At 45.9% G+C, this 27737-nt stretch overlaps 1 protein-coding gene and 1 pseudogene across 3 annotated transcripts; both read left to right on the forward strand.

Annotated features, from left to right (window-relative positions):
* The first annotated feature begins 1975 nt into the window (after window positions 1-1975).
* Window positions 1976-17776, forward strand: LOC148047693 (uncharacterized; annotated as a pseudogene). Its single transcript, XR_015696166.1, has 3 exons — window positions 1976-2266; window positions 6245-8908; window positions 16014-17776. The product of XR_015696166.1 is annotated as an uncharacterized LOC148047693 (transcript).
* On the forward strand, window positions 11704-27356 carry LOC148047694 (uncharacterized). Of its 2 annotated transcripts, none has more exons than XM_087711674.1 (2): window positions 11704-12576; window positions 25365-27356. In XM_087711674.1, exon 2 carries the CDS (start codon window positions 25831-25833, stop codon window positions 27310-27312), a length of 1482 nt encoding a protein of 493 aa, XP_087567800.1. In that variant the 5' UTR covers window positions 11704-12576; window positions 25365-25830; the 3' UTR covers window positions 27313-27356. The 2 variants fall into 2 exon arrangements, with proteins under 2 accessions (XP_087567800.1, XP_087567802.1); XM_087711676.1 differs by having other exon boundaries at window positions 25675-27356.
* The last annotated feature ends 381 nt before the right edge of the window (window positions 27357-27737 follow it).

Here is a 27737-nt window from a genome sequence, read left to right on the forward strand (position 1 = left end):
AAACTACGGCCTGCAGGCAGGATACGGCCCACCGATTCAGAGTATCCAACCGGCGGAGTGATGGGTTTCATCCCCGCCCCTCGTTGGCCTTATCTTCCAGCTAGCATCCACTCCATCTGCACGTCTGGTGAGTTATTTCGCCGGTTGAGCTGCACTTCTGATCACACCGCTGATGCTGAAAGTGAGGCCAAAGAGTGCAGGGGAGGGCCAGATGGCTGAGGGGTGATCTCACCAATGCAGCCACACGTGATCCAAGGCCGGTGGGCGAGTAGGGGAGAGGCTGCTGCTGGCTTGAAAAGCAGCTATCAGCTTGTAGTACTTTAAAATTCTTTAACAATGCTTTAAAAACAGTTTTTCAGGACGTTTTTCATAGCCATATAATCCAGGGCTGGTGGATGAATAGGGGAAGGGCAAGTACAGCAAGGACAAAGGCAAAATGGACTGCTAAATTGGCCACGCCCACCCATCCCCATGACCACCCAGCTGGTCCCCCAGTCTGAGGGACCGTGAATTGGCCCCCTGTTTAAAAGTTTAAGGACCCCTGCCCTATACCACTCCAGATAAGTAACTGTCCAGTCTCTTCTTAAAAACCTCCATTGATGGAGCACCCAGAACTTCTGAATGCAAGTGATTCCACTGGTTAATTGCTCCAAGTGTCAGGAAACTTCTCCCCAGTCCTAGAGCCAAGGTGGCGCAGTGGTTAAATGCAGCACTGCAGGCTACTGCTAGATCAGCAGTTCAGCGGTTCAAATCTCACCGGCTCAGGGTTGACTCAGCCTTCCATCCTTCCGAGGTGGGTAAAATGAGGACCCAGATTGTTGGGGGCAATATGCTGACTCTCTGTAAACCGCTTAGAGAGGCCTGAAAGGCCTATGAAGCGGTATATAAGTCTACTGCTATTGCTATTGCTATTGCTAAGTTCTTGGAATATTGCAGTCAGTTTTGGTTGCTATGATGTAAAAAATATGTTGAGACTCTAGAAAGAGTGCAGAGAAGAGCATCAAAGATGATTAGGGGGCTGGAGGCTAAAACATGAAGAACACGGTTGCTGGAATTGAGTATGTCTAGTAGTTCAATGAAAAGACGGACCAGGGGAGACATGACAGCAGTCTTCCAATATCTCAGGGGCTGCCACAAATAAGAGGGAGTCAAGCTGTTCTCCAAAGCACCTGAAGGCAGGAAAAGAAGCAATGGATGGAAACTAATCAAAGAGGTAAGCAACCTAGAACTAAGGAGAAATTTCACAACAGAACAATTAATCAGCTTACCTCCAAAAGTTGTGAATGCTCCAACATGATACTCTATGCTGGCTGGGGAATTCTGGGAGTTGAAGTCCACCCATTTTCCAAGTTGCCAAGGTTGAGAAACACTGCCCTCCCCCCTCTTACCCTCGCTTTCCTTTTAGTTCCATGTAACCTTCTGTTTTATATATGTATTCTCTCTTCTACGTATTTTAAAATTAATTATCGTTTTTAGACTATTCTTTTTTCTACTTTTTAACTGTATGCTGATCTTTCACAGTAATAAATATTGATTTGATTTTGTCAGCTTATCCATCACTTTTTTCTCTCCAGGGGATCACGTTGTGGATGAACCAGTGGTGAAATCTAAACCTTTTTCCTACCGGTTCTTGGTAGTGGTGGGGTCATGTGACTGGGGGGGTTGTCAAAAGACAGAAACTCACTTTAACAAAGTCCTGCTGGAGCAAGGGGTTAGACTAGATGACCTCCAGGTCCCTTACAGCCCTGGATTGCTGTGCTCTTTCAAGGTATCCTCTGGAGCTGCGTCTAGTGCCCGATTTGTTTCTATTCAGCTTCCTATTTCTCTTCATTGCCCTTCTAATTCCTATTCCATTCTATTCCCAATTCCTAATCTAATTCCTATTCTATCTTTATCCCATTCTATATTCAATAGCTTTGAATTCCTAATTTCCCCCTGTAGATGCAGATAAGTAGATGCAATTTTCCCATTCCGTCTCGGTGCCTGCTTTGAGCCTTCGGCTTTTTCCTCTGGGTGACGCGGGCAATCCTGCCTTCACCCGGGCTGGGGATTTTGGGATTGCTCGGTCCCGCCCCCTCCCCGCCCGGCTTTCAGCGAAGGGGTTAAAGGCAGAGAGCTTTTTTCCTTTGCGCCTAGAGAGGAGGCAGGAAAGGAGGGCTGGGATCCCAGTTTCCTGTCCCCTCCCGCCTCTTCCCCCACCCACCCCCGTCTCCCGCCGTTTGCTACGCCAGGACTGCGGAGATCCCCTCGCGGGGAGGGGCGCCAGGTGAGCAAAGACGCTGGAAAGAGGGCAGCTGGACCCCGAGCGAGGGACGGGTGGAGAAGACGGGGGGATCCCCAGGGAAGGGGAGGGAGCAAAGAGGGGGGCTTTTGCCAGCAGCGCCCTCTCCCCTTCGGAGTCCCCGGTTTTTGCTGGCAAGGTTTTCTGCTCCGTGCACGGTGCTGCTGCTTGGTTGCTGCTTCTGGGATCGGCTCCACCGATCCCCTTAAAATCCTCCCTCTCAGCCTGCAGAGATTCTCAGCCATCCAGGGCATGGTTGTGTAGGAAGCCCACTCCGAGAAAAATGAAATAACCTAGGAAATATTGAAAAGGCAGAATATTTCTCTAGATGTGAAAAGGAAGGAACATGTTTCAAAAAGATAAAGTAACTCTCCCTGCAGCTTCCTGCTCCCACCCACTTTGTCCATGAGCCATTGAAGCCTGCTCTAGCCCTTTACATAATAAAGAGTTCTCCCCCCCTTCAGCTCCAGGGGGATGGGATTAAGGCCTGATAATATTGGCCCTTTACTCAACTGACCGCATGGAATCTGAGAATTCAACCAAACCTGGACTCAGCCAAAGAGTTGCCCCTGCATGGCCCCATGTGAGTCTGACAACCAATCGGAATACATTTCTTGCACAGGATAGGAAGCAGATAGGTGGGGCCGGAGAGATTATAAAAAGCCCTGCAAGCCCCTTCCTCGACCCTTCTTCACCCAACACCTGGAAGCATGTGATCACCCATTTTTCCCAGGACCTCAAGCCATGCGGTCCTGTCCACCATTAAAACCATCTTTCTAAGGAGCCTCCATGTTTCCAGTATCTTTTTCCACACTTGGAACTGAACCCAGAAGGACATTTCTTCCAACAGTTTTCCCAAAGGTGAGCAAAGACGCTGGCAAGAGGGCAGCTGGGCCCCGAGGGAGGGAAGGGGGGCTCAGGTGAAGGAGAAGGGGGAATCCCCAGGTGAGGGAAGGGGAGGGGGGATTCCTTGGGGAAGGGAGCAAAGAGGGGGGCTTTTGCCAGCTGCGCCCTCTCCCCTTCGGAGTCTCCCGTTTTTGCTTGCAAGGTTTTCTGCTCCGTGCATTGATCGGCTCCACCGATCCCCTTAAAATCCTCCCTCCCAGCCTGCAGAGATTCTCAGCCATCCAGGGCATGGTTGTTCCAAAGGTGGTTTTCTCAGGAGTCACTTTCTTGGGGTTTTTTTTCCTTATTGATGATGTTTTGTTTCTCATTCAAGAAGCTTCTTTAGCTCTGACAGGATGATGGGGAATGGAAGGATTTATATTCCTTGCAGACAGCAGGTCATTTGCACCCTTTTAGAGGGTCCTTGAAGCCCTTGGAGGTTTATCTGCATCCTAAGAGTCACCTGAGTTGTGTTCCTGGTTCTGCATTTTTTTTGCTTCTGGAAATCCATTTGGTGTGGAAGTAGGCATTTTAGATGCTGATTGTGCTGGTTTTTGAGTAGTTGGCTGTCGTTTTGCTTGTGCTGCCCAGCCCTTTACCTTCTAAGTACTTGATAGACTGATGGTAAATCAGTACTCATGTTGACTGACAAAGGCCCCTTTTCTCAAAGGCTTCAATCACTTCCCTGGCTGTTTTTGTGCCTGCTCACCCAACAACCTTAGTAGTGACAAAAGTGAATCTCTGCCCTTGATCATTACAGGGCGAAGCTACCAATCAGTTCGGGTCTCCTCATCTGATCACTCGCTTGCGTTCTTACAATTTGATGTTCAGCTTCCTCCCTGTCTGTCCTACATAGTCACAGGGCCAATCCATGCAGGGGATCTGGTAGATTACATTAGAAGTATCTCCCACCTCCAAGCAATCTTTACAACGTATAATTTGTCCTCATACGGTAGCCTCTGGGCAAACAGTGGGCACCTCGGAAGCTGCGTTCTACAGCATTCTGAAATGTTGTTGATGTATGGCAGAGTGTGCCATGCGGTTGGCCTCGTGCCTTGTTCTCTTTCTAGAGTCCACGCAGTAGCTAGAACTGGGGAAAGATCAGAGACCAAGGCTGGGAGCAGGCTAGGAGCAAGAAGGGCTATGTGGTTTGCTCCACAGTGGAGAAGCAGAGCAGAGAAGCAGCTAGGCTGAAACATATTCAGCTGCTACATATATCATATTTTTGGAGTATAAGACAGACCTTTTTCCATCAAAAAAGGGGCTGGAAATCTGAGTGCATCTCATACACTGAATACAGCATTTTTTGCTTCCCAAAACCCCTTCCCTTCACCAAAATGGCCATGCATAGCCTTTAAGAGGCTTGCAAATTTCTCCTGGGTGCTGGAGAGGGCAGAAATGAGTAAAAAATGGGTCAGTTTTTTGTTTATTAGACATAGGAAGGAAGCATGAAGTGCTCCGAAATCTCCTGGTAGACGGCTGCGTTGACCCTGGTCTTCATGAAGCACAGTGGTCTACAGTCCTGTTGCTCAGTGGTCCAAAGTCCTCTTTCCTGATGAGAGCAACTTTTGCCAAAAGCACCAAAATCTGGTTCAATGACCGTGGGATTACTGTGCTTGATTGGCCTCTCCATTCTTCCTCCATACTCTGGGACCTTGGTTTCCAAATGTGATGCAAAAGTTGCTCTCATCAGAAAAGAGGACTTTGGACCACTGATTTTGGAGCACTTCTTGGTTCCTTCTGCAGACGAGCTTTATGGGGATGCTGACTTAATTTTCCTGCTGCCCACACTGCCAAAAGCACCAAAACCTGGTTCAATCACTGTGGGATTACTGTGCTTGATTGGCCAGCAAACTCGTCTGACCTGAACTCCATAGAGAATCTATGGGGCATTGCCAAAAGAAAGATGAGAGACATGAGACCGAACAGTGTGGAAGAGCTGAAGGCTGCTATTGAAGCATCCTGGTCTTCCACAACACCTCAGCAGTGCCACAGGCTGATAGCTTCCATGCCACGTCGCATTGAGGCAGTAATTGCTGCAAAAGGGGCCCAAACCAAGTACTGAGTACATATGCATGCTTATACTTTTCAGGTGTAGTATATTGTTCTACATACAATCCTACAAATGAACTTTTGCACGATATTCTAATTTTTCGAGTTTCACCTGTATATATTGAGAATAAAAAACCCTGCTGCCTTCACCAAAATGGCTGTGCATAGCCTTTAGGAGGCTTGCAAATTACTCCTGGGGGCTGCGGAAGGCAGAAATGAGAAAAATATGGGTCATTTTTTTGCTCCATTTGCCCCCCCCCTCCCGGCCCCAGGAGCACTCTATAAACCTCCTAAAGGCTATGCATGCCCTTTTTTTTGACAAAAACAGGCTCTTTATTTGGAAAACAGGCCATTTTTTCCCTCATTGGCGGGGGCACCCCGCAGGAGCACTCCGCAAGCCTCCTAAAGGCTATCCATGCCCTTTTTTGGAGGGAAAAAAACGGGACTGTTTTGGGGAGGTTTGCAAAGTGCAAAGTCTTTTTTTTAAATTTGCCTCTTCAAAATATTGGTGCGTCTTATACTCCGAAAAATACAGTACCTTCCCTCCCCAATTTTTATTCTCCTAGTGCTGCAATTTTAAAATTGATTCCTGCAATTTTCAGCTGATTGGAAAATTTAAAATGTCTTCATCTTACGGTTCACTCCTTGTTATTTTTTGTACATCTTCTTTTCTTGGAAACTGAGGCATGTCATGAACAAAACTGCTGCTTTAAATTTTGCAGACACATAGGGCATGCATAAGCTTTGGGAGGCTTGTAGAATGCTGCGGGGGGGGGGGGCATGAATGGGCAAAAAATGCCTCCAAAACCCTCTGCACAACCATTTTTGTGAAAAACGGGATTTACGGGGACAGGGTATCAGAACCAAAAAAGTGTATAAGGCGCACCCAAATTTTTACACTCTTGGAGTGGGGCAGGGGAAGGTGTGTCATATACTCTGAAAAATAGAGTATTCTTGCTGTTTTCACCTCTTGTGCGGTCTTTCATATACAATAATTAAAGTCACCACTTTATGTGAATCTTTTAGATGAAGAGGATGTCCAGAAGACCATCCTGAGCAAGTGAGAATGAGAAGCACCATTAAAAAGGAAAACAAATCCGGCCAGCAATCAAAGTTTTCCCCCCACTTCCTCCGGAAAACCACAAAATTCTTCTCCTGCCCAAGACAGGGCAGAGACAAAAGAGAGAATAACAGAAAGAGAATTTTCACCTGGAGGTAATTGAGTCTGTGAAACTCACTGAAACACTCCATGAAAAGGTCAAGGTCAGGATCATTTCCAAATCCCAAATCATCTGGAAATCCGGAATGGAAGAGGTCACTTGGACAGGCCCATAGGGAGGACAGTCATGCAAGCCTCATCATGTGAAGGAAGAAAGAGTAGCTTGAATAAAAGCATCATCGAAGAAGGGATCACAAATATTTCGGACCTTGAGAATCCAAAAATGTAAGGGATGGAAACACCCTGCAAAAATTTCAGATCAAAGCTGATTATGCATAAGAGGATCCAAACTGGGGAAAAGTCTGCACAGTGCCATCACTGTGGCAAAAGCTTCAGAAAGCAGGCCAACCTAAGGATACACCTGAGGACCCACACAGGGGAGCAACCATATGAATGTCTGGATTGTGGGAAAAGGTTCAGTCAGACTTCCAATCTGGTGAGCCACCAGCGGACTCACACTGGGGAGAAACCATATGAGTGTCTGGATTGTGGGAAAAGTTTCAGTCATGATTCCAGCCTTGTGGTACACCAGAGGACACACACAGGAGAGAAACCGTATGAATGTCCTAATTGTGGGAAAAGATTCCGTACGAATTCCCAACTGGTGAGCCACCATAGGACTCACACTGGGCAGAAACCGTATGAGTGCCCGGATTGTGGGAAAAGTTTCAGTCATTTCTCCGGCCTGATGAATCACCAGCCGACTCACACAGGGGAGAAACCATATGAGTGTCCAGACTGTGGGAAAAGATTCAGTCATAATTCCCATCTGGTGAGCCACCAAAGGATTCACACTGGGGAGAAACCATATGAATGTCTGGAGTGTGGGAAACGATTCAGTCACAATTCCACTCTGGTGCGCCACCAGAGGACTCACACTGGGGAGAAACCGTATGAATGTCCTAATTGTGGGAAAAGTTTCTGTTTGAATTCTGAGCTGGTGCGCCACCGTAGGACTCACACTGGGGAGAAACCGTATGAGTGTCTGGATTGTGGGAAAAAATTCAGTCACAATTCCCCTCTGGTGCGCCACCGTAGGACTCACACTGGGGAGAAACCGTATGAATGTCCTAATTGTGGGAAAAGATTCAGTAGGAATTCCCAACTGGTGAGCCACCAGAGTAGTCACACAGGAGAGAAACCATATGAATGTCTGGAGTGTGGGAAAAAATTCAATCAAAATTCCTCTCTGCTGCGCCACCAGAGGACTCACACTTTGGTGAAACCGTATAAATGTCCTAATTGTGGGAAAAGTTTCTGTTCGAATTCCGGCCTGGTGGTACATCAGAGGACTCACACTGGGGAGAAACCATATGAGTGCCCGGATTGTGGGAAAAGTTTCAGTCACAATTCCGATCTGGTGACCCACCAGAGGACTCACACTGGGGAGAAACCGTATGAATGTCCTAATTGTGGGAAAAGATTCCGTACGAATTCCCAACTGGTGAACCACCAGAGGACACACACAGGAGAGAAACCATATGAGTGCCCAGATTGTGGGAAAAGTTTCAGACAATTCTCCGGCCTGATGAATCACCAGCCGACTCACACAGGGGAGAAACCATATGAGTGTCTGGAGTGTGGGAAAAAATTCAGTCAAAATTCCTCTCTGGTGATGCATCAGAGGACTCACACAGGAGAGAAACCGTATGAATGTCTTAATTGTGGGAAAAGATTCAGTCGGAATTCCCAACTGGTGGTACATCAGAGGACACACACAGGAGAGAAACCATATGAGTGCCCGGATTGTGGGAAAAGTTTCAGTCAATTCTCCGGCCTGATGAATCACCAGCTGACTCACACAGGGGAGAAACCATATGAGTGTCTGGATTGTGGGAAAAGATTCAGTCAGAATTCCCATTTGGTGGTACACCAGAGGACTCACACAGGAGAGAAACCATATGAACGTCTGGATTGTGGGAAAAAATTCAGTCAAAATTACCATCTGGTGAGCCACCATAGGACTCACACTGGGCAGGAACCGTATGAGTGCCCCGATTGTGGGAAAAGTTTCAGTCACAATTCCTATCTGGTGATACATCAGAGGACACACACGGGAAAAACCATATGAGTGTCTGGATTGTGGGGAAAAATTCAGTAACAATTCCCATCTGGTGAGCCACCATAGGATTCACACTGGGGAGAAACCGTATTAGTGCCCGGATTGTGGGAAAAGTTTCAGTCATGATTCCAGCTTGATGGAACACCAGAGGACTCACACAGGAGAATAACCATATGAATTTCTGAATTGTGGGAAAAAATTCAGTCAGAATTCCTTTCTAGTGATGCATCAGAGGACTCACACAGGGGAGAAACCATATGAGTGTCCGGATTGTGGGAAAAGTTTTAGTGCTAGGTCTAAACTTATCAATCATGTAAGTTTACACATAGGAGAGAAACTTTTCAAATGTCCAGAGTGTGGACGGTGCTTCACGCAAAATTCCTCCCTTACTGCAGACAAGAAAATCCACGTGAAGCAGACGGTGATGACTGTAGGGAAGGCTTGAATTTAATTTCTGAGCTGCCTATAAAAATATGGTTGAGAAGTTAACTCTTTAATTTCTGTCCTTGGTTCAGTTAGTCAAATGTGCTTCAGTATTAGAGATGAGGGAGAAAAGAAAATTTAATAAAGTCTAATTTCCCATAGCTGACTATCAGCAGAAATTAATGGACATTCACTGGTAGAGAAATAGCGCAATTCTGCAAAAAATACTTTTAGGATGGGTTTTTTTGCATACTGATCTTCGTAAATCATAGAAATGCCCAGGCAGAGTTTCAGCCTTCTACCTATGTGTCTATCTCACTTTGAGCCCAATAATTCTTCAGCTGGAAGGTCTTTTAAAAAAAATGTGGAAGTCATAATGTTTCTCCGAGGCTCCAAAAATCTGCTAGAGATCCGAAAAAGTACATTACAGAATAATGTTGGAAGGGATCTTGGAGATCTTCTAGTCCAACCCCCTGCTCAAACGGAAGACTTTGTCCCATCGATCCTCAAACTACGGCCTGCAGGCAGGATACGGCCCACCGATGCAGAGTATCCAACCGGCGGAGTGATGGGTTTCATCCCCGCCCCTCGTTGGCCTTATCTTCCAGCTAGCATCCACTCCATCTGCACGTCTGGTGAGTTTTTTCGCCGGTTGAGCTGCACTTCTGATCACACCGCTGATGCTGAAAGTGAGGCCAAAGAGTGCAGGGGAGGGCCAGATGGCTGAGGGGTGATCTTGCCAATGCAGCCACATGATCCAAGGCCGGTGGGCGAGTAGGGGAGAGGCTGCTGCTGGCTTGAAAAGCAGCTATCAGCTTGTAGTACTTTAAAATTCTTTAAAAATGCTTTAAAAACAGTTTTTCAGGACGTTTTTCATAGCCATATGATCCAGGGCTGGTGGATGAATAGGGGAAGGGCAAGTACAGCAAGGAGAAAGGCAAAATGGACTGCTAAATTGGCCACGCCCACCCATCCCCATGACCACCCAGCTGGTCCCCCAGTCTGAGGGACCCTGAATTGGCCCCCTGTTTAAAAGTTTAAGGACCCCTGCCCTATACCACTCCAGATAAGTAACTGTCCAGTCTCTTCTTAAAAACCTCCATTGATGGAGCACCCAGAACTTCTGAATGCAAGTGATTCCACTGGTTAATTGCTCCAAGTGTCAGGAAACTTCTCCCCAGTCCTAGAGCCAAGGTGGCGCAGTGGTTAAATGCAGCACTGCAGGCTACTGCTAGATCAGCAGTTCAGCGGTTCAAATCTCACCAGCTCAGGGTTGACTCAGCCTTCCATCCTTCCAAGGTGGGTAAAATGAGGACCCAGATTGTTGGGGGCAATATGCTGACTCTCTGTAAACCGCTTAGAGAGGCCTGAAAGGCCTATGAAGCGGTATATAAGTCTACTGCTATTGCTATTGCTATTGCTAAGTTCTTGGAATATTGCAGTCAGTTTTGGTTGCTATGATGTAAAAAATATGTTGAGACTCTAGAAAGAGTGCAGAGAAGAGCATCAAAGATGATTAGGGGGCTGGAGGCTAAAACATGAAGAACACGGTTGCTGGAATTGAGTATGTCTAGTAGTTCAATGAAAAGACGGACCAGGGGAGACATGACAGCAGTCTTCCAATATCTCAGGGGCTGCCACAAATAAGAGCGAGTCAAGCTGTTCTCCAAAGCACCTGAAGGCAGGAAAAGAAGCAATGGATGGAAACTAATCAAAGAGGTAAGCAACCTAGAACTAAGGAGAAATTTCACAACAGAACAATTAATCAGCTTACCTCCAAAAGTTGTGAATGCTCCAACATGATACTCTATGCTGGTTGGGGAATTCTGGGAGTTGAAGTCCACCCATTTTCCAAGTTGCCAAGGTTGAGAAACACTGCCCTCCCCCTTCTTACCCTCGCTTTCCTTTTAGTTCCATGTAACCTTCTGTTTTATATATGTATTCTCTCTTCTATGTATTTTAAAAATAATTATCATTTTTAGACTATTATTCTTTTTTCTACTTTTTAACTGTATGCTGATCTTTCACAGTAATAAATATTGATTTGATTTTGTCAGCTTATCCATTACTTTTTTCTCTCCAGGAGATCACGTTGTGGATGAACCAGTGGTGAAATCTAAACCTTTTTCCTACCGGTTCGTGGTAGTGGTGGGGTCATGTGACTGGGGGGGTTGTCAAAAGACAGAACCTCACTTTAACAAAGTCCTGCTGGAGCAGGGGGTTAGACTAGATGACCTCCAGGTCCCTTACAGCCCTGGATTGCTGTGCTCTTTCAAGGTATCCTCTGGAGCTGCCTCTAGTGCCCGATTTGTTTCTATTCAGCTTCCTATTTCTCTTCATTGCCCTTCTAATTCCTATTCCATTCTATTCCCTATTCCTAATCTAATTCCTATTCTATCCTTATCCCATTCTATATTCAATAGCTTTGAATTCCTAATTTCCCCCTGTAGATGCAGATAAGTAGATGCAATTTTCCCATTCCGTCTCGGTGCTTGCTTTGAGCCTTCGGCTTTTTCCTCTGGGTGACGCGGGCAATCCTGCCTTCACCCGGGCTGGGGATTTTGGGATTGCTCGGTCCCGCCCCCTCCCCGCCCGGCTTTCAGCGAAGGGGTTAAAGGCAGAGAGCTTTTTTCCTTTGCGCCTAGAGAGGAGGCAGGAAAGGAGGGCTGGGATCCCAGTTTCCTTCCCCTTCCGCCTCTTCCCCCACCCACCCCCGTCTCCCGCCGTTTGCTACGCCAGGACTGCGAAGATCCCCTCGCGGGGAGGGGCGCCAGGTGAGCAAAGACGCTGGCAAGAGGGCAGCTGGACCCCGAGCGAGGGACGGGTGGAGAAGACGGGGGGATCCCCAGGGAAGGGGAGGGAGCAAAGAGGGGGGCTTTTGCCAGCAGCGCCCTCTCCCCTTCGGAGTCCCCGGTTTTTGCTTGCAAGGTTTTCTGCTCCGTGCACGGTGCTGCTGCTTGGTTGCTGCTTCTGGGATCGGCTCCACCGATCCCCTTAAAATCCTCCCTCCCAGCCTGCAGAGATTCTCAGCCATCCAGGGCATGGTTGTGTAGGAAGCCCACTCCGAGAAAAATGAAATAACCTAGGAAATATTGAAAAGGCAGAATATTTCTCTAGATGTGAAAAGGAAGGAACATGTTTCAAAAAGATAAAGTAACTCTCCCTGCAGCTTCCTGCCCCCACCCACTTTGTCCATGAGCCATTAAAGCCTGCTCTAGCCCTTTACATAATAAAGAGTTCTCCCCCGCTTCAGCTCCAGGGGGATGGGATTAAGGCCTGATAATATTGGCCCTTTACTCAACTGACCGCATGGAATCTGAGAATTCAACCAAACCTGGACTCAGCCAAAGAGTTGCCCCTGCATGGCCCCATGTGAGTCTGACAACCAATCGGAATACATTTCTTGCACAGGAGCAGGAAGCAGATAGGTGGGGCCGGAGAGATTATAAAAAGCCCTGCAAGCCCCTTCCTCGACCCTTCTTCTTCACCCAACACCTGGAAGCATGTGATCACCCATTTTTCCCAGGACCTCAAGCCATGCGGTCCTGTCCACCATTAAAACCATCTTTCTAAGGAGCCTCCATGTTTCCAGTGTCTTTTTCCCCACTTGGAATAGAACCCAGAAGGACATTTCTTCCAACAGTTGTCCCAAAGGTGAGCAAAGACGCTGGCAAGAGGGCAGCTGGACCCCGAGGGAGGGAAGGGGGGCTCAGGTGAAGGGGGAATCCCCAGGTGAGGCAAGGGGAGGGGGGATTCCTTGGGGAAGGGAGCAAAGAGGGGGGCTTTTGCCAGCTGCGCCCTCTCCCCTTCGGAGTCTCCCGTTTTTGCTTGCAAGGTTTTCTGCTCCGTGCATTGATCGGCTCCACCGATCCCCTTAAAATCCTCCCTCCCAGCCTGCAGAGATTCTCAGCCATCCAGGGCATGGTTGTTCCAAAGGTGGTTTTCTCAGGAGTCAACCGAACTTTCTTGGTGTTTTTTTTTTCCTTATTGATGATGTTTTGTTTCTCATTCAAGAAGCTTCTTTAGCTCTGACAGGATGATGGGGAATGGAAGGATTTATGTTTCTTGCAGACAGCAGATCATTTGCACCCTTTTAGAGGGTCCTTGAAGCCCTTGGAGGTTTATCTGCATCCTAAGAGTCACCTGAGTTGTGTTCCTGCTTCTGCATTTTTTTTGCTTCTGGAAATCCATTTGGTGTGGAAGTTGGCATTTTAGATGCTGATTGTGCTGGTTTTTGAGTAGTTGGCTGTCGTTTTGCTTGTGCTGCCCAGCCCTTTACCTTCTAAGTACTTGATAGGCTGATGGTAAATCAGTACTCATGTTGACTGACAAAGGCCCCTTTTCTCAAAGGCTTCAATCACTTCCCTGGCTGTTTTTGTGCCTGCTCACCCAACAACCTTAGTAGTGACAAAAGTGAATCTCTGCCCTTGATCATTACAGGGCGAAGCTACCAATCAGTTCGGGTCTCCTCATCTGATCACTCGCTTGTGTTCTTACAATTTGATGTTCAGCTTCCTCCCTGTCTGTCCTACATAGTCACAGGGCCAATCCATGCAGGGGATTTGGTAGATTACATTAGAAGTATCTCCCACCTCCAAGCAATCTTTACAACGTATAATTTGTCCTCATACGGTAGCCTCTGGGCAAACAGTGGGCACCTCGGAAGCTGCGTTCTACAGCATTCTGAAATGTTGTTGATGTATGGCAGAGTGTGCCATGCGGTTGGCCTCGTGCCTTGTTCTCTTTCTAGAGTCCACGCAGTAGCTAGAACTGGGGAAAGATCAGAGACCAAGGCTGGGAGCAGGCTAGGAGCAAGAAGGGCTATGTGGTTTGCTCCACAGTGGAGAAGCAGAGCAGAGAAGCAGCTAGGCTGAAACATATTCAGCTGCTACATATATCATATTTTTGGAGTATAAGACAGACCTTTTTCCATCAAAAAAGGGGCTGGAAATCTGAGTGCATCTAATACACTGAATACAGCATTTTTTGCTTCCCAAAACCCCTTCCCTTCACCAAAATGGCCATGCATAGCCTTTAAGAGGCTTGCAAATTGCTCCTGGGTGCTGGGGAGGGCAGAAATGAGTAAAAAATGGGTCAGTTTTTTGTTTATTAGACATAGGAAGGAAGCATGAAGTGCTCCGAAATCTCCTGGTAGACGGCTGCGTTGACCCTGGTCTTCATGAAGCACAGTGGTCCACAGTCCTGTTGCTCAGTGGTCCAAAGTCCTCTTTTCTGATGAGAGCAACTTTTGCCAAAAGCACCAAAATCTGGTTCAATGACCGTGGGATTACTGTGCTTGATTGGCCTCTCCATTCTTCCTCCATACTCTGGGTCCTTGGTTTCCAAATGTGATGCAAAAGTTGCTCTCATCAGAAAAGAGGACTTTGGACCACTGATTTTGGAGCACTTCTTGGTTCCTTCTGCAGACGAGCTTTATGGGGATGCTGACTTAATTTTCCTGCTGCCCCCACTGCCAAAAGCACCAAAACCTGGTTCAATCACTGTGGGATTACTGTGCTTGATTGGCCAGCAAACTCGTCTGACCTGAACTCCATAGAGAATCTATGGGGCATTGCCAAAAGAAAAATGAGAGACATGAGACCGAACAGTGTGGAAGAGCTGAAGGCCGCTATTGAAGCATCCTGGTCTTCCACAACACCTCAGCAGTGCCACAGGCTGATAGCTTCCATGCCACGTCGCATTGAGGCAGTAATTGCTGCAAAAGGGGCCCAAACCAAGTACTGAGTACATATGCATGCTTATACTTTTCAGGCGTACTATATTGTTCTACATACAATCCTACAAATGAACTTTTGCACGATATTCTAATTTTTCGAGTTTCACTTGTATATATTGAGAATAAAAAACAAAAAACTTTATTTTTTAAAAAAGAGACAAAAAATCTTGATGCATCTTATACAGTGAACACAGGATTTTCTGCCTCCCAAAACCCTGCTGCCTTCACCAAAATGGCTGTGCATAACCTTTAGGAGGCTTGCAAATTACTCCTGGGGGCTGCGGAAGGCAGAAATGAGTAAAAAATGGGTCATTTTTTTTGCCCCTTTTTTTTGCCCCCCCCCCCACTCCGCCGGCCCCAGGAGCACTCTGCAAGCCTCCTAAAGGCTATCCATGCCCTTTTGGGGGGGGGGGGAACAGGACAGTTTTTGGGAGGTTTGCAAAGTGCAAAGTCTTTTTTTTTAATTTGCCTCTTCAAAATATTGGTGCGTCTTATACTCCGAAAAATACAGCACCTTCCCTCCCCAATTTTTATTCTCCTAGTGCTGCAATTTTAAAATTGATGCCTGAAATTTTCAGCTGGTTGGGAAATTTAAAAAGTCTTCATCTTACGGTTCAGTCCTTGTTATTTTTTTGTACATCTTGTTTTCTTGGAAACTGAGGCATTTCATGAAGAAAACTGCTGCTTTAAATTTTGCAGACACATAGGGCATGCATAAGCTTTGGGAGGCTTGTAGAGTGCTGGGGGTGGGGGCATGAATGGGCAAAAAATGCCTCCAAAACCCAGTGCACAACCATTTTTGTGAAAAATGGGATTTACGGGGACAGGGTGTCAGAGCCAAAAAAGTGTATAAGACGCACTCAGATTTTCACACTCTTGGGGGGGGAGGTACATCATATACTCTGAAAAATAGAGTATTCTTGCTGTTTTCACATCTTGTGCAGCCTTTTATATACAATAATTAAAGTCACCACTTTATGTGAATCTTTTAGATGAAGGGGATGTCCAGAAGACCATCCTGAGCAAGGGAGAATCAGAAGCACCATTAAAAAGGAATTTTCAGCTGGAAATAATTGAGTCTGTGAAACTCTCTGAAACACTCCATGAAAAAGTCAAGGTCAGGATCATTTCCAAATCCCAAATAATCTGGAAATCCGGAATGGAAGAGGTCACTTGGACAGGCCCATAGGGCAGACAGTCGTACAAGCCTCATCATGTGAAGGAAGAAAGAGTAGCTTGAATAAAAGCACCATCGAAGAAGGGATCACAAATATTTCGGACCTTGAGAATCCAAAAATGTAAGTGATGGAAACACTCCTGCAAAAATTTTAGATCAAAGCTGATTATGCATGAGATGATCCAAACTGGAGAAAAGTCTGCCCAGTGCCATCACTGTGGCAAAAGCTTCAGAAAGCAGGCCACCCTAAGGATACACCAGAGGACCCACACAGAGGAGAAACCGTATGAGTGTGTGTATTGTGCGAAAAGTTACCGTAGCAATTCTCATCTGGTGATACACCAGAGGACTCATACAGGAGAGAAACCATATGAGTGTCTGGATTGTGGGAAAAGATTCAGTCAAAATTCTCATCTGTTGAGCCACCATAGGATTCACACTGGGGAGAAACCGTATGAGTGCCCAGATTGTGGGAAAAGTTTCAGTCAAAATTACTATCTGGTGATACACCAGAGGACTCATACAGGAGAGAAACCATATGAATGTCTGCATTGTGGGCAAAAATTCCGTCAAAGTTACCATCTGGTGAGGCACCATAGGATTCACATAGGGGAGAAACCGTATGAGTGCCCGGATTGTGGGAAAAGTTTCAGTCACAATTCCGATCTGGTGGTACATCAGCGGACACACACAGGAGAGAAACCATATGAATGTCCTAATTGTGGTAAAAAATTCTGTTCGAATTCCGCCCTAATGAAACACCAGCCGACTCACACAGGAGAGAAACCATACGAGTGCCCCGATTGTGGGAATAGTTTCAGTCACAATTCCGATCTGGTGGTACATCAGAGGACACACACAGGAGAGAAACCATATGAGTGCCCGGATTGTGGGAAAAGTTTCAGTCACAATTCCGATCTGGTGGTACATCAGAGGACACACACAGGAGAGAAACCATATGAGTGCCTGGATTGTGGGAAAAGTTTCAGTCACAATTCCGATCTGGTGGTACATCGGAGGACACACACACAGGAGAGAAACCATATGAGTGCCCGGATTGTGGGAAAAGTTTCAGTCACAATTCTGATCTGGTGGTACATCAGAGGACACACACAGGAGAGAAACCATATGAATGTCCTAATTGTGGGAAAAAATTCTGTTCGAATTCCGACCTGGTGGTACATCAGAGGACTCACACTGGGGAGAAACCATATGAGTGTCTGCATTGTGGGAAAAGGTTCAGTAGGAATTCCAATCTGATGAGCCACCAGCGGACTCACACTCGGGAGAAATATGAGTGCCCGGATTGCGGGAAAAACTTCACTTGGAATTCTGAGCTGGTTCTACATCAAAGGATTCACACAGGAGAGAAACCGTATGAGTGCCTGGATTGCGGGAAATGTTTCCGTCGGACTTCTCACCTGGTGGGACACCAGAGGACTCACACGGGGGAGAAACCATATGAATGCCCGGATTGTGGGAAAAGTTTCAGTCATGATTCCAGCTTGATGAAACACCAGAGTACTCACACAGGAGAGAAACCATATGAATGCCCGGATTGTGGGAAAAGTTTCAGCCACAATTCCTATCTGGTACTACATCAGAGGACACACACAGGGGAAAAACCATATGAGTGTCTGGATTGTGGGAAAAAATTCAGTCGAAATTCCTATCTGGTTTGCCACCAGAGGATTCACACAGGGGAAAAACCATATGAGTGTCCGGATTGTGGGAAAAGTTTTAGTGCTAGGTCTAAACTTATCAATCATGTAAGTTTACACATTGGGGAGAAACCTTTCAAATGTCCAGAGTGTGGACGGTGCTTCACACAAAATTCCTCCCTTACTGCACACAAGAAAATCCACGTGAAGCAGACGGTGATGACTGTAGGGAAGGCTTGAATTTCATTTCTGAGCTGCCTATAAAAATATGGCTGAGAAGTTAACTCTTTCATTTCTGGCCTTGTTCAAATGTGCTTCAGTATTAGAGATGAGGGAGAAAAGAAAATTTAATAAAGGCTAATTTCCCATAGCTCACTATCAGAAGAAATTAATGGAACTTCACTGGTAGAGAAATAGCACAATTCTGCAAAAAAGACTTTTAGGATAGTTTTTTTGCATACTGATCATCATAGAAATGCCCAGGCAGTGTTTCAGCCTTCTACCTATGTGTCTTTCTCCCTTTGAGCTGAAGAATTCTTCAGCCAGAAGGTCTTTTTTAAAAAATGTGGAGGGGAGGGCCAGCTGGCTGAGGAGTGATCTCGCCAGCGCAGCCATGTCAGTGGTGGGTTTCAAATTTTTTTAGAACCTCTTCTGCAGGTGTGGCCTGCTTTGTGGGAGTGGCTTGCCAGCCATGTGACCCAATGGCAGTGGATTGCTGGCCATATGACTGAGTGCGAGTGGCTTGCCGGTCATGTCACTGAGTGAGAGTGGCTTGGAAGTCATAAAACTGGGTGGCTGTGGCCAACTTGTAAAATGTGGTGAAACTCACTTAACAATGCTCTTGCTTAGCAACCAACATGTTGGCTCAGGAACTCTTGCATTTGAAGCACGCAAGTCTTAAAGCTGTCAAGTTACAAGACCCTTGCACCCCTAACCCTTTAGAAAAAAAAAACCCCAGGGATGTTCAAACTTCACAGCTTTAAGACATGTGGACTTTTAAGACATGTGGACTTCAACTCCCAGAATTCCTCCTCTCGCTCTTCAACTTGATGATGTGCGGACGGGCGTGGGGGGGGGGAAGGGAGCTGGAAGCGGTTCTAAACGGCACTGTAGATTTCTGGAACCTCTTCAATAGAAGAGGTTAGAACTGGCAGGAAGCCACTCCTGAGCCACGTGATCCAAGACTGGGTGAGTAGGGGAGGGGCTGCTGCTGGTTTGAAAAGCAGCTGTCAACTTGTAAAGTAGTGCTTTAAAAGTTTTTAAAAATGCTTTAAAAACAGCTTTTCAGAATGCTTTTTATAACCATATGATCCAAGGCTGGTGGATGAATAGGGGAAGGGCAAGTACAGCAAGGACAAAGGCAAAATGGACTGCTAAATTGGCCACGCCCACCCATCCACATGACCACCTGGCCACGCCTACCCAGATGACCACCTAGCAATTCCCACCCAGCTGGTCCCCCAGTCTGACGGACCGTGAATTGCCTCCCTCTTTAAAAGTTTGAGGACCCCTGCCCTATACCATTCCAGATAAGTAACTGTCCAGTCTCTTCTTAAAAATCTCCATTGATGGAGCACCCAGAACTTCTGAAGGCAAGTTCAATTATCTGGTTAATTGCTCCAAGTGTCAGGAAACTTCTCCCTAGTTCTAAGTTCTGGTTCTCTGCTTGATTAGTTTTCCCTCCAAAGGAAAAAGATAGGAGCACTTAGTGATGATGGTGGCTCCTCAAATATGAGGGGATGGGAGAGGAGTTCCATCTTTTCCTAACATGCACAAAGATTGAGTGCAAGGAGAACAGTGAATTCAGAAACACAGCACAGTGACGTACAGAACGGAGAACATGAGGGAGGTTTGGACTAGTGAGAAGAGCACAAAATTTTCCTATGTAAAGGTGGTTGAATATGACATGGAAAAGCTGTTATAATATTCTAGAGAAAAAGGGGTTGTGGCTTTTGAGCACAGGATGTTCAAATTTATTAGCAACTCTTGCTGTGATCTTTTTTGTGTGGAGGTGCCTCTTGTTATCGTTTGAAGACGGGAGGGATGATAGCAATGCTAAGATGCTGAGTTTACCAAAGAATTCAAGGTTTGTTCATTTCCGTAACACATTTCAAGCTATAATACAATGCCCCCTTCCCTCTCGGCCCCCAGAAACAAAAGAGCATGTGCTTCTCCAGTGAGCCTTGGTAAGGCCGCACTTGGAATACTGCATCCAATTTTGATTGCCGAGATGTAAAAAATATGTTGAGACTCTAGAAAGAGTGCAGAGTAGAGCATCAAAGATGATTAGGGGGCTGGAGGCTAAAACATGAAGAACACGGTTGCTGGAATTGAGTATGTCTAGTATAAGGTGACCAGATTGGTAAAGAGGTTCACCATTGACGGGGGTGGGGGTGGGGGGGGCTTGATTAAAAATTTTATATTTTGTCAAAAGGTCACCCCAGGACACTGAAACCATCATAAATACGAATCTGTTGCCAAACAAAATTTTGATCACGTGACCATGAGGATGCTGCAATGGTCGCTAAGTGTGAAAAATGGTCGCAACGGTCGCTAAGTGAAAAATAGTCATCAGTCACTTTTTTCAATGCCATTGTAACTTTGGTCACTAAATGTTTTCCCCCTCGAGACACCTCACTTCCTTCATTCCTCTTGTTTATCTACCTTCACCTTATCCGTCTTCTGCTCTTTCCCTCTCTTCCTTTCTCCTTCCATCCCCTCTTCTTTCCTCACTCACTCCCTTCCTCCTTTTCTCTTCCTTCCTCCTTCCATTCTTTCAGCTTCCTTTCTTTTGCCTATCTACCTTCTCTGTCTTTCTGCTCTTTCCATTTCTCTCTTCCTCTTCTGTTCCTTCCTCCTTCCATCCTTTCACCTTCCCTCCTTCCTATTTTCCCTTCCTTCTGCCTATCTACCTTCACCTTCTCTGTCTTTCTGCTCTTTCCCTGTCTTCCCCTTTCCTCCCTCCCCCTTCTTTCCCTTCTAGTTCCATCTTTTCTTCTTTCCTCTCTCCCTCCCTTTTTCTTTCTTCCTTTCTTCCTCCTTCCTCTTGCCTATCAACTTCATCCTCTTTGTCTTTTTGCTCTTTCCCTCTCTTCCCCTTTTCTTCCTACCTCCTTCCCTCTTTTCTCCCTCCCTTCTTTTTCTTCCTTTCTTCCATCTTTCTCCTTCCTCCTTCTATTCTTTCTCCTTCCTTCCATCTTTTCTCCTTCCATCTTCTCCCCCCCTCCCTTCTTCTTTTCCTTCCCCCCTCCGTCCTTCCTTCCTCTTCTTCCCACTCTCTCCTTGGGAGGGGTGGGGGTGGGGACAGCAGAGACCAAATAAAGTCAGAAAATCGTATTAAAACTTTCCTATTTGTTGGATCGCATTGCTGCGAACTTATAAACCAAATCAGGGGAATATTTTGCAACCGAGGGTGCTGCAAGGAGAGGCAGCCCTGCCCCAGTTTTGCAAGGAATGAGAAACGGTGCTTTAATCCGAAGCAACTGCAATCGGAACCGCAGACAGGGAAATAAAGAAAGAAAGGTCCTTGTAGCACACAACCCACCTTTGCATGGTTGTGAGATGAGGGAGAAAAGAAAATTTAATAAAGACTAATTTCCCATAGCTCACTATCAGCAGAAATTAATGGACATTCACTGGTAGAGAAATAGCTCAATTCTGCAAAGAAGACTTTTAGGATGATCATCATATATCATAGAAATGCCCGGGCAGAATTTCAGGGGAGGGCCACCAGAATATGTTTTCGTTTCCAGTGCCCTCATCAATTTTGTTGCTCATCTCTGCACTCTTTCTTGACCAGCGATGGCTTACCTTTTTGCCATTGTGTGCCAAACGCAGGAGGGGCATAGGGGGGTTATGCATGGGCGAGCCCACACCCATAATCGTATGCGTGTGACTCCCTTGCATGCACGCACGACTCTCCCTCCACACATGTGCGTGCGACCCCCGCCCTCTCCCCCACTTTGGCGCAGCCTCCCCCCCCCCGCCCTCTAGAAGTTTCCAGAGGGAGCAAAACCACCCCTACGGGCAAACTGGAAGTTCAGGAACGGACTTCAGGGTTTCCTATAGGGCTGTTTTTCTTCCTCCAGAGGCTTCAGGGAAGCCTCCTGAAGGCAAAAAATGGACAAAAATGAAAGCTGAAGTCAGCTTGCCAGCGCTCGCATGCGCGTTGGAGCTGACAGGCCAACGCCTTGTGTGCCCTAACAAATAGCTCCGTGTGGCACGTGTACTATAGGTTCACCATCACGGTTCTAGAGTCTCAACATCTTTTTGTATTATGTGACCAAACCTGGACACAGTATTCAAAGTATGGTCTCACCAAAGTTGTATAAAGCTGTACTAACACTTCAGTATTCCATGTCTGGCCTCAGTCACAGAATTGTTCTGAATCCCTCCGCTGTTTATAATTTTCACTTTCCATAAAGGGATCTTTTAGTGTGTTAACATGTATGTAAATCTTCAGACACTTCAAAGACTAACTGACTCCACTCTTGCAAATAAGATGATGTTATTTTGAGTGAGCAGAAGGGAAATGCCGATCTGGAATTCTCTCAGGAATGAACTTCAAGCCAGGATCTGTTTTCAAGAAATGTTTTATTCTGGTTCCCAAATAGGAATGTGTGATGACAATTATTTGATAGAAGGGCAGAAAGCAAAATTATATGGTTTTTTTCTTTTCCCAATTCCTTTTCTGTTTTTCTGACCATTTTTTGCTTCTCTTGCATACATTTTACTACATTAAACATTTTATTACTTTAAGAAAAATGTGTCAAACAATTATGGTGGCATTATGTGTGCAAGTGCATATCTCTTACAACCGCATGAAATGTTTCTTTGGAAAGTTTATCATTTTCTTTTAGTATATATGGACAGTCACTTCCTCCTTTGTAAGACAGAAAAGCTGCTCCCAGACTCTTCCTGATATACTGTATAGATATTGAGTGAATCCCAGCATTCCAGTCAGCAATGGCAGGGCCAAGAGGTGATGGGTGTTGTAGTCCTATCACATTTGTGGGACAGTCTCAGCTTTTCTATTCTATTCATTTCATTTCTAGTTTTCTATTTCTATTCCTATTTCTATTCATACCTATTCTATTGTAATTCCTATTCGATTCTACACTATTCTTCTATTCTATTGATTTCATTTCTAGTTCTCTAGTTCTATTCTTATTTCTATTCGTTCCTATTCTAATTCCTATTCCATTCTATTCTTATTCCTATCTACTCTATTTATTTCATTTATAGTTCTCTATTTCTATTCCTATTTCTCTTCATTGCCCTTCTAATTCCTATTCCATTCTATTCCCAATTCCTAATCTAATTCCTATTCTATCCTTATCCCATTCTATATTCAATAGTTTTGAATTCCTAATTTCCCCCTGTAGATGCAGATAAGTAGATGCAACTTCCCCTTTCCGTCTCGGTGCTTGCTTTGAGCCTTCGGCTTTTCCCTCTGGGTGACGCGGGCGATCCTGCCTTCACCCGGGCTGGGGATTTTGGGATTGCTCGGTCCCGCCCGCTCCCCGCCCGGCCTTCAGCGAAGGGGTTAAACGCAGAGAGTTTTTTTTCTTTGCGCCTAGAGAGGAGGCAGCAAAAGGGGCAAAGGGGGGTTGGGATCCTAGTTTCCTGTCCCTTCCCGCTTCTTCCCCCACCCACCCCCATCTCCCGCCGTTTGCTACGCCAGGACTGCGAAGATCCTCCCGCGGGGAGGGTCGTCAGGTGAGCAAAGACGCTGGCAAGAGGGCAGGTGGACCCCGAGGGAGGGGGGGACTCAGGTGGAGGAGAAGTGGGGATCCCCAGGGGAGGGAGCAAAGAGGGGGGCTTTTGCCAGCTGCGCCCTCTCCCCTTCGGAGTTCCCGGTTTTTGCTTGCAAGGTTTTCTGCTCCGTGCATGGATCGACTCCACCGATCCCCTTAAAATCCTCCTTCCCAGCCTGCAGAGATTCTCAGCCATCCAGGGCATGTTTGTCCCAAAGTTGTTTTTTCAGGAGGCAACTGGACTTTCTTGGGTTTTTTTTTCTTATTGAAGATGTTTCGTTTCTCATTCAAGAAGCTTCTTTAGCTCTGACAGGATGATGGGGAATGGAAGGATTTGCACCCTTTTAGAGGGTCCTTGAAGCCCTTGGAGGTTTATCTGTGTCCTAAGAGTCACATGAGTTGTGTTCCTGGTTCTGCATTTTTTTTTTGCTTCTGGAAATCCATTTGGTGTGGAAGTAGGCATTTTAGATGTTGATTGTGCTGGTTTTTGAATAGTTGGCTGTCGTTTTGCTTGTGCTGCCCAGCCCTTTACCTTCTAAGTACTTGATAGACTGATGGTAAATCAGCAGTCCTGTTGACTGATAAATAACCCCTTTTCTCAAAGGCTTCAATCACTTCCCTGGCTGTTTTTGTGCTTGCTCACCAACAACCTTAGTAGTGACAAAAGTTAATCTCTGCCCTTGATCATTGCAGGGTGAAGCTACCAATCATTTTGGGTCTCCTCGTCTGACCACTCGCTTGTGTTCTTACAATTTGGTGTTCAGCTTTCTCCCTGTCTGTCCTACATAGTCACAGGGGCAATCCATGCAGGGAATCTGGTAGATTACATTAGAAGTATCTCCCACCTCCAAGCAATCTTTACAACATATAATTTGTCCTTGTACGGTAGCCTCTGGGCAAACAGTGGGCATCTCGGAAGCTGCGTTCTACAGCATTCTGAAATGTTGTTGATGTATGGCAGAGTATGCCATGCGGTTGACCTTGTGCCTTGTTCTCTTTCTAGAGTCCACGCAGTAGCTAGAACTGAGGAAAGATCAAGGCTGGGAGCAGGCTGGGAGCAAGTAGGGCTATGTGGTTTGCTCCACAGTGGAGAAGCAGAGCAGAGAAGCAGCTAGGCTGAAACATATTCAGCTGCTACATATACCATATTTTTGGAGTATGAGGCTGGAAATCTGAGTGCATCTTATACACTGAGTACAGCAGTTTTTGCCTCCCAAAACCCCGCCCTGTTCATAGCCTTTAGGAGGCTTGCAAAGTGCTCCTGGGGGCTGTGGAGGGCAGAAATGAGCGAAAAATTGGCTGTTTTTTTGCTCAATTTTGCCCCACCCCCCACACCCCAAGAGCACTCTATAAGCCACCTAAAGGCTATGTATGCATGCTCTGTTTTCTTTACAAAAATAGGCCATTTTTTTAAAAAAACGGGCCATTTTTTGCTCATTGCGGGGGCACCCCCCAGGAGCACTCTGCAAGCCTCCCAAAGGCTATCCATGCCCTTTTTTTTAATTCCTTCCATTTTTGGGAGGTTTGCAGAGTGCCAAAACTTTTTTAAAAATTTGCCTCTTTCTTCAAAATCTTGTTGCGTCTTATACTCCGGTGCGTCTTATACTCCGAAAAATATAGCACCTTCCCTCCCCGATTTTTATTCTCCTAGTGCTGCAAATTTAAAACTGGTGCCTGCAATTTTCAGCTAGTTGGGAAATTTAAAAAGTCTTCATCTTAGGGTTCACTCCTTGTTATTTTTCTGTAAATCTTGTTTTCTTGGAAACTGAGGCATTTCATGAACAAAACTGCTGCTTTAAATTTTGCAGACACATACGCCATGCATAAGCTTTGGGAGGCTTGTAGAATGCTGCTGGGTTGAGGGGGGGGCAGAAATGGGCATAAAATGCCTCCAAAACCCTCTGCACATCCATTTTTGTGAAAAACGGGATGTATGGGGACAGGGCGTCAGAGCCAAAAAAGTGTACAAGACGCACTCAGATTTTCACACTCTTGGGGGGGGGGGAGGTACGTCATATACTCTGAAAAATAAAGTATTCTTGCTGTTTTCACATCTTGTGCAGCCTTTTATATACAATAATTAAAGTCGCCACTTTATGTGAATCTTTTAGATGAAGAGGATGTCCAGAAGACCATCCTGAGCAAGTGAGAATCAGAAGCACCATTAAGAAGGAAAACAAATCTGGCCAGCAATCAAAGTTTTCCCCCCACTTCCTCCGGAAAAACCACAAAATTCTTCTCCTCCCCAAGACAGGGCAGAGACAAAAGAGAGAATAACAGAAAGAGAATTTTCAGCTGGAAATAATTGAGTCTGTGAAACTCACTGAAACACTCCATGAAAAGGTCAAGGTCAGGATCATTTCCAAATCCCAAATCATCTGGAAATCCGGAATGGAAGAGGTCACTTGGATAGGCCCATAGGGCAGACAGTCATGCAAGCCTCATCATGTGAAGGAAGAAAGAGTAGCTTGAATAAAAGCACCATCGAAGAAGGGATCACAAATATTTCAGACCTTGAGAATCCAAAAATGTAAGTGATGGAAACACTTCTGCAAAAATTTCAGATCAAAGCTGATTATGCATGAGAGGGTCCAAACTGGAGAAAAGTCTGCCCAGTGCCATCACTGTGGCAAAAGCTTTAGAAAGCAGTCCAACCTAAGGATACACCAGAGGACCCACAAAGGGGAGAAACCATATGAGTGTCTGGAGTGTGGGGAAAAATTCAGTCAAAATTCCCATCTGGTGAGCCACCATAGGATTCACACAGGGGAGAAACCATATGAGTGCTCAGATTGTGGGAAAAGTTTCAATCACAATTCCGAACTGGTGATGCATCAGAGGACACACACAGGGGAGAAACCATATGAGTGTCCGGATTGTGGGAAAAGATTCAGTCGGAATTCCCATGTGGTGAGCCATTATAAGATTCACACAGGGGAGAAACCATATGAGTGTCTGGATTGTGGGAAAAGTTACAGTAGCAATTCCTATCTGGTGGTACATCAGAGGACACACACCGGGGAGAAACCGTATGAGTGCCCGGATTGTGGGAAAAGTTACAGTCAGAATTCCAATCTGGTCATACATCAGAGGACACACACAGGAGAGAAACCATATGAGTGTCTGGAGTGTGGGAAAAGATTCATTCGGAATTCTTATCTGGTGAACCACCATAGGATTCACACAGGGGAGAAACCATATGAGTGCTCAGATTGTGGGAAAATTTTCAATCACAATTCCGAACTGGTGATGCATCAGAGGACACACACAGGGGAGAAACCATATGAGTGTCCGGATTGTGGGAAAAGATTCAGTCGGAATTCCCATGTGGTGAGCCATTATAAGATTCACACAGGGGAGAAACCATATGAGTGTCCGGATTGTGGGAAAAGTTACAGTAGCAATTCCAATCTGGTCATACATCAGAGGACCCACACAGGAGAGAAACCATATGAGTGTCCAGACTGTGGCAAAGGTTTCATTCGCAATTCCAACCTGGTGATACATAAGAAGACTCACACTGGGGAGAAGCCATACAAGTGTCCAGATTGTGGGAAAAGTTTCAGTCAGAATTCCCATCTGGTGAACCACCATAGGATTCACACTGGGGAGAAACCATATGAGTGCCTGGATTGCGGGAAATCTTTCCATCGGAATTCTTACCTGGTGATACACCAGAGGACTCACGCAGGGGAAAAACCATACAAGTGTCTTGAATGTGGGAAAAACTTCACTCGGAATTCTGAACTGGTTACACATCGAAGGATTCACACAGGGGAAAAACTGTATGAATGTCTGGACTGTGGGAAAAGTTTCACTCGGAATTATACCCTGGTGATACACCAGAGGACTCATACTGGAGAGAAACCCTATGAATGTCTGGATTGTGGGAAAAGATTCAGTCACAAGTCCCATCTAGTGAGCCACTGTAGGATTCACACTGGGCAGAAACCTTTCAAATGTCCAGAGTGTGAATGGTGCTTCACACAAAATTTCTCCCTTACTGCACACATGAAAATCCATGTGAAGCAGAGGGTGATGACTGTTGGGAAGGCTTGAATTTCATTTCTGAGCTGCCTATAAAAATATGGTTGAGAAGTTAACTCTTTCATTTCTGGCCTTGGTTCAGTTAGTCAAATGTGCTTCAGTATTAAAGATGAGGGAGAAAAGAAAATTTAATAAAGGCTAATTTCCTATAGCTCACTATCAGCAGAAATTAATGGACATTCACTGGTAGAGAAATAGCACCTTTCTGCAAAAAAACTTTTAGGATGATCATCATATATCATAGAAATGCCAAGGCAGAATTTCAGGGGAGGGCCACCAGAATATGTTTTCGTTTCCAGTGCCCTCATCAATTTTGTTGCTCATCTCTGCACTTTCTTGACCAGTGATGGCTTACCTTTTTGCCATTGCGTGCCAAACGCAGGGGGGGGGGCATAGGGGGGTTGTGCATGGGCGAGCCCACACCCATAATCGTATGC

Source organism: Thamnophis sirtalis, unplaced genomic scaffold (assembly GCF_051295495.1).
Source record: "Thamnophis sirtalis isolate CommonGarterSnake01/CBP01778 unplaced genomic scaffold, rThaSir2_p1.2 scaffold_3, whole genome shotgun sequence".
Lineage (NCBI taxonomy): Eukaryota > Metazoa > Chordata > Lepidosauria > Squamata > Natricidae > Thamnophis > Thamnophis sirtalis.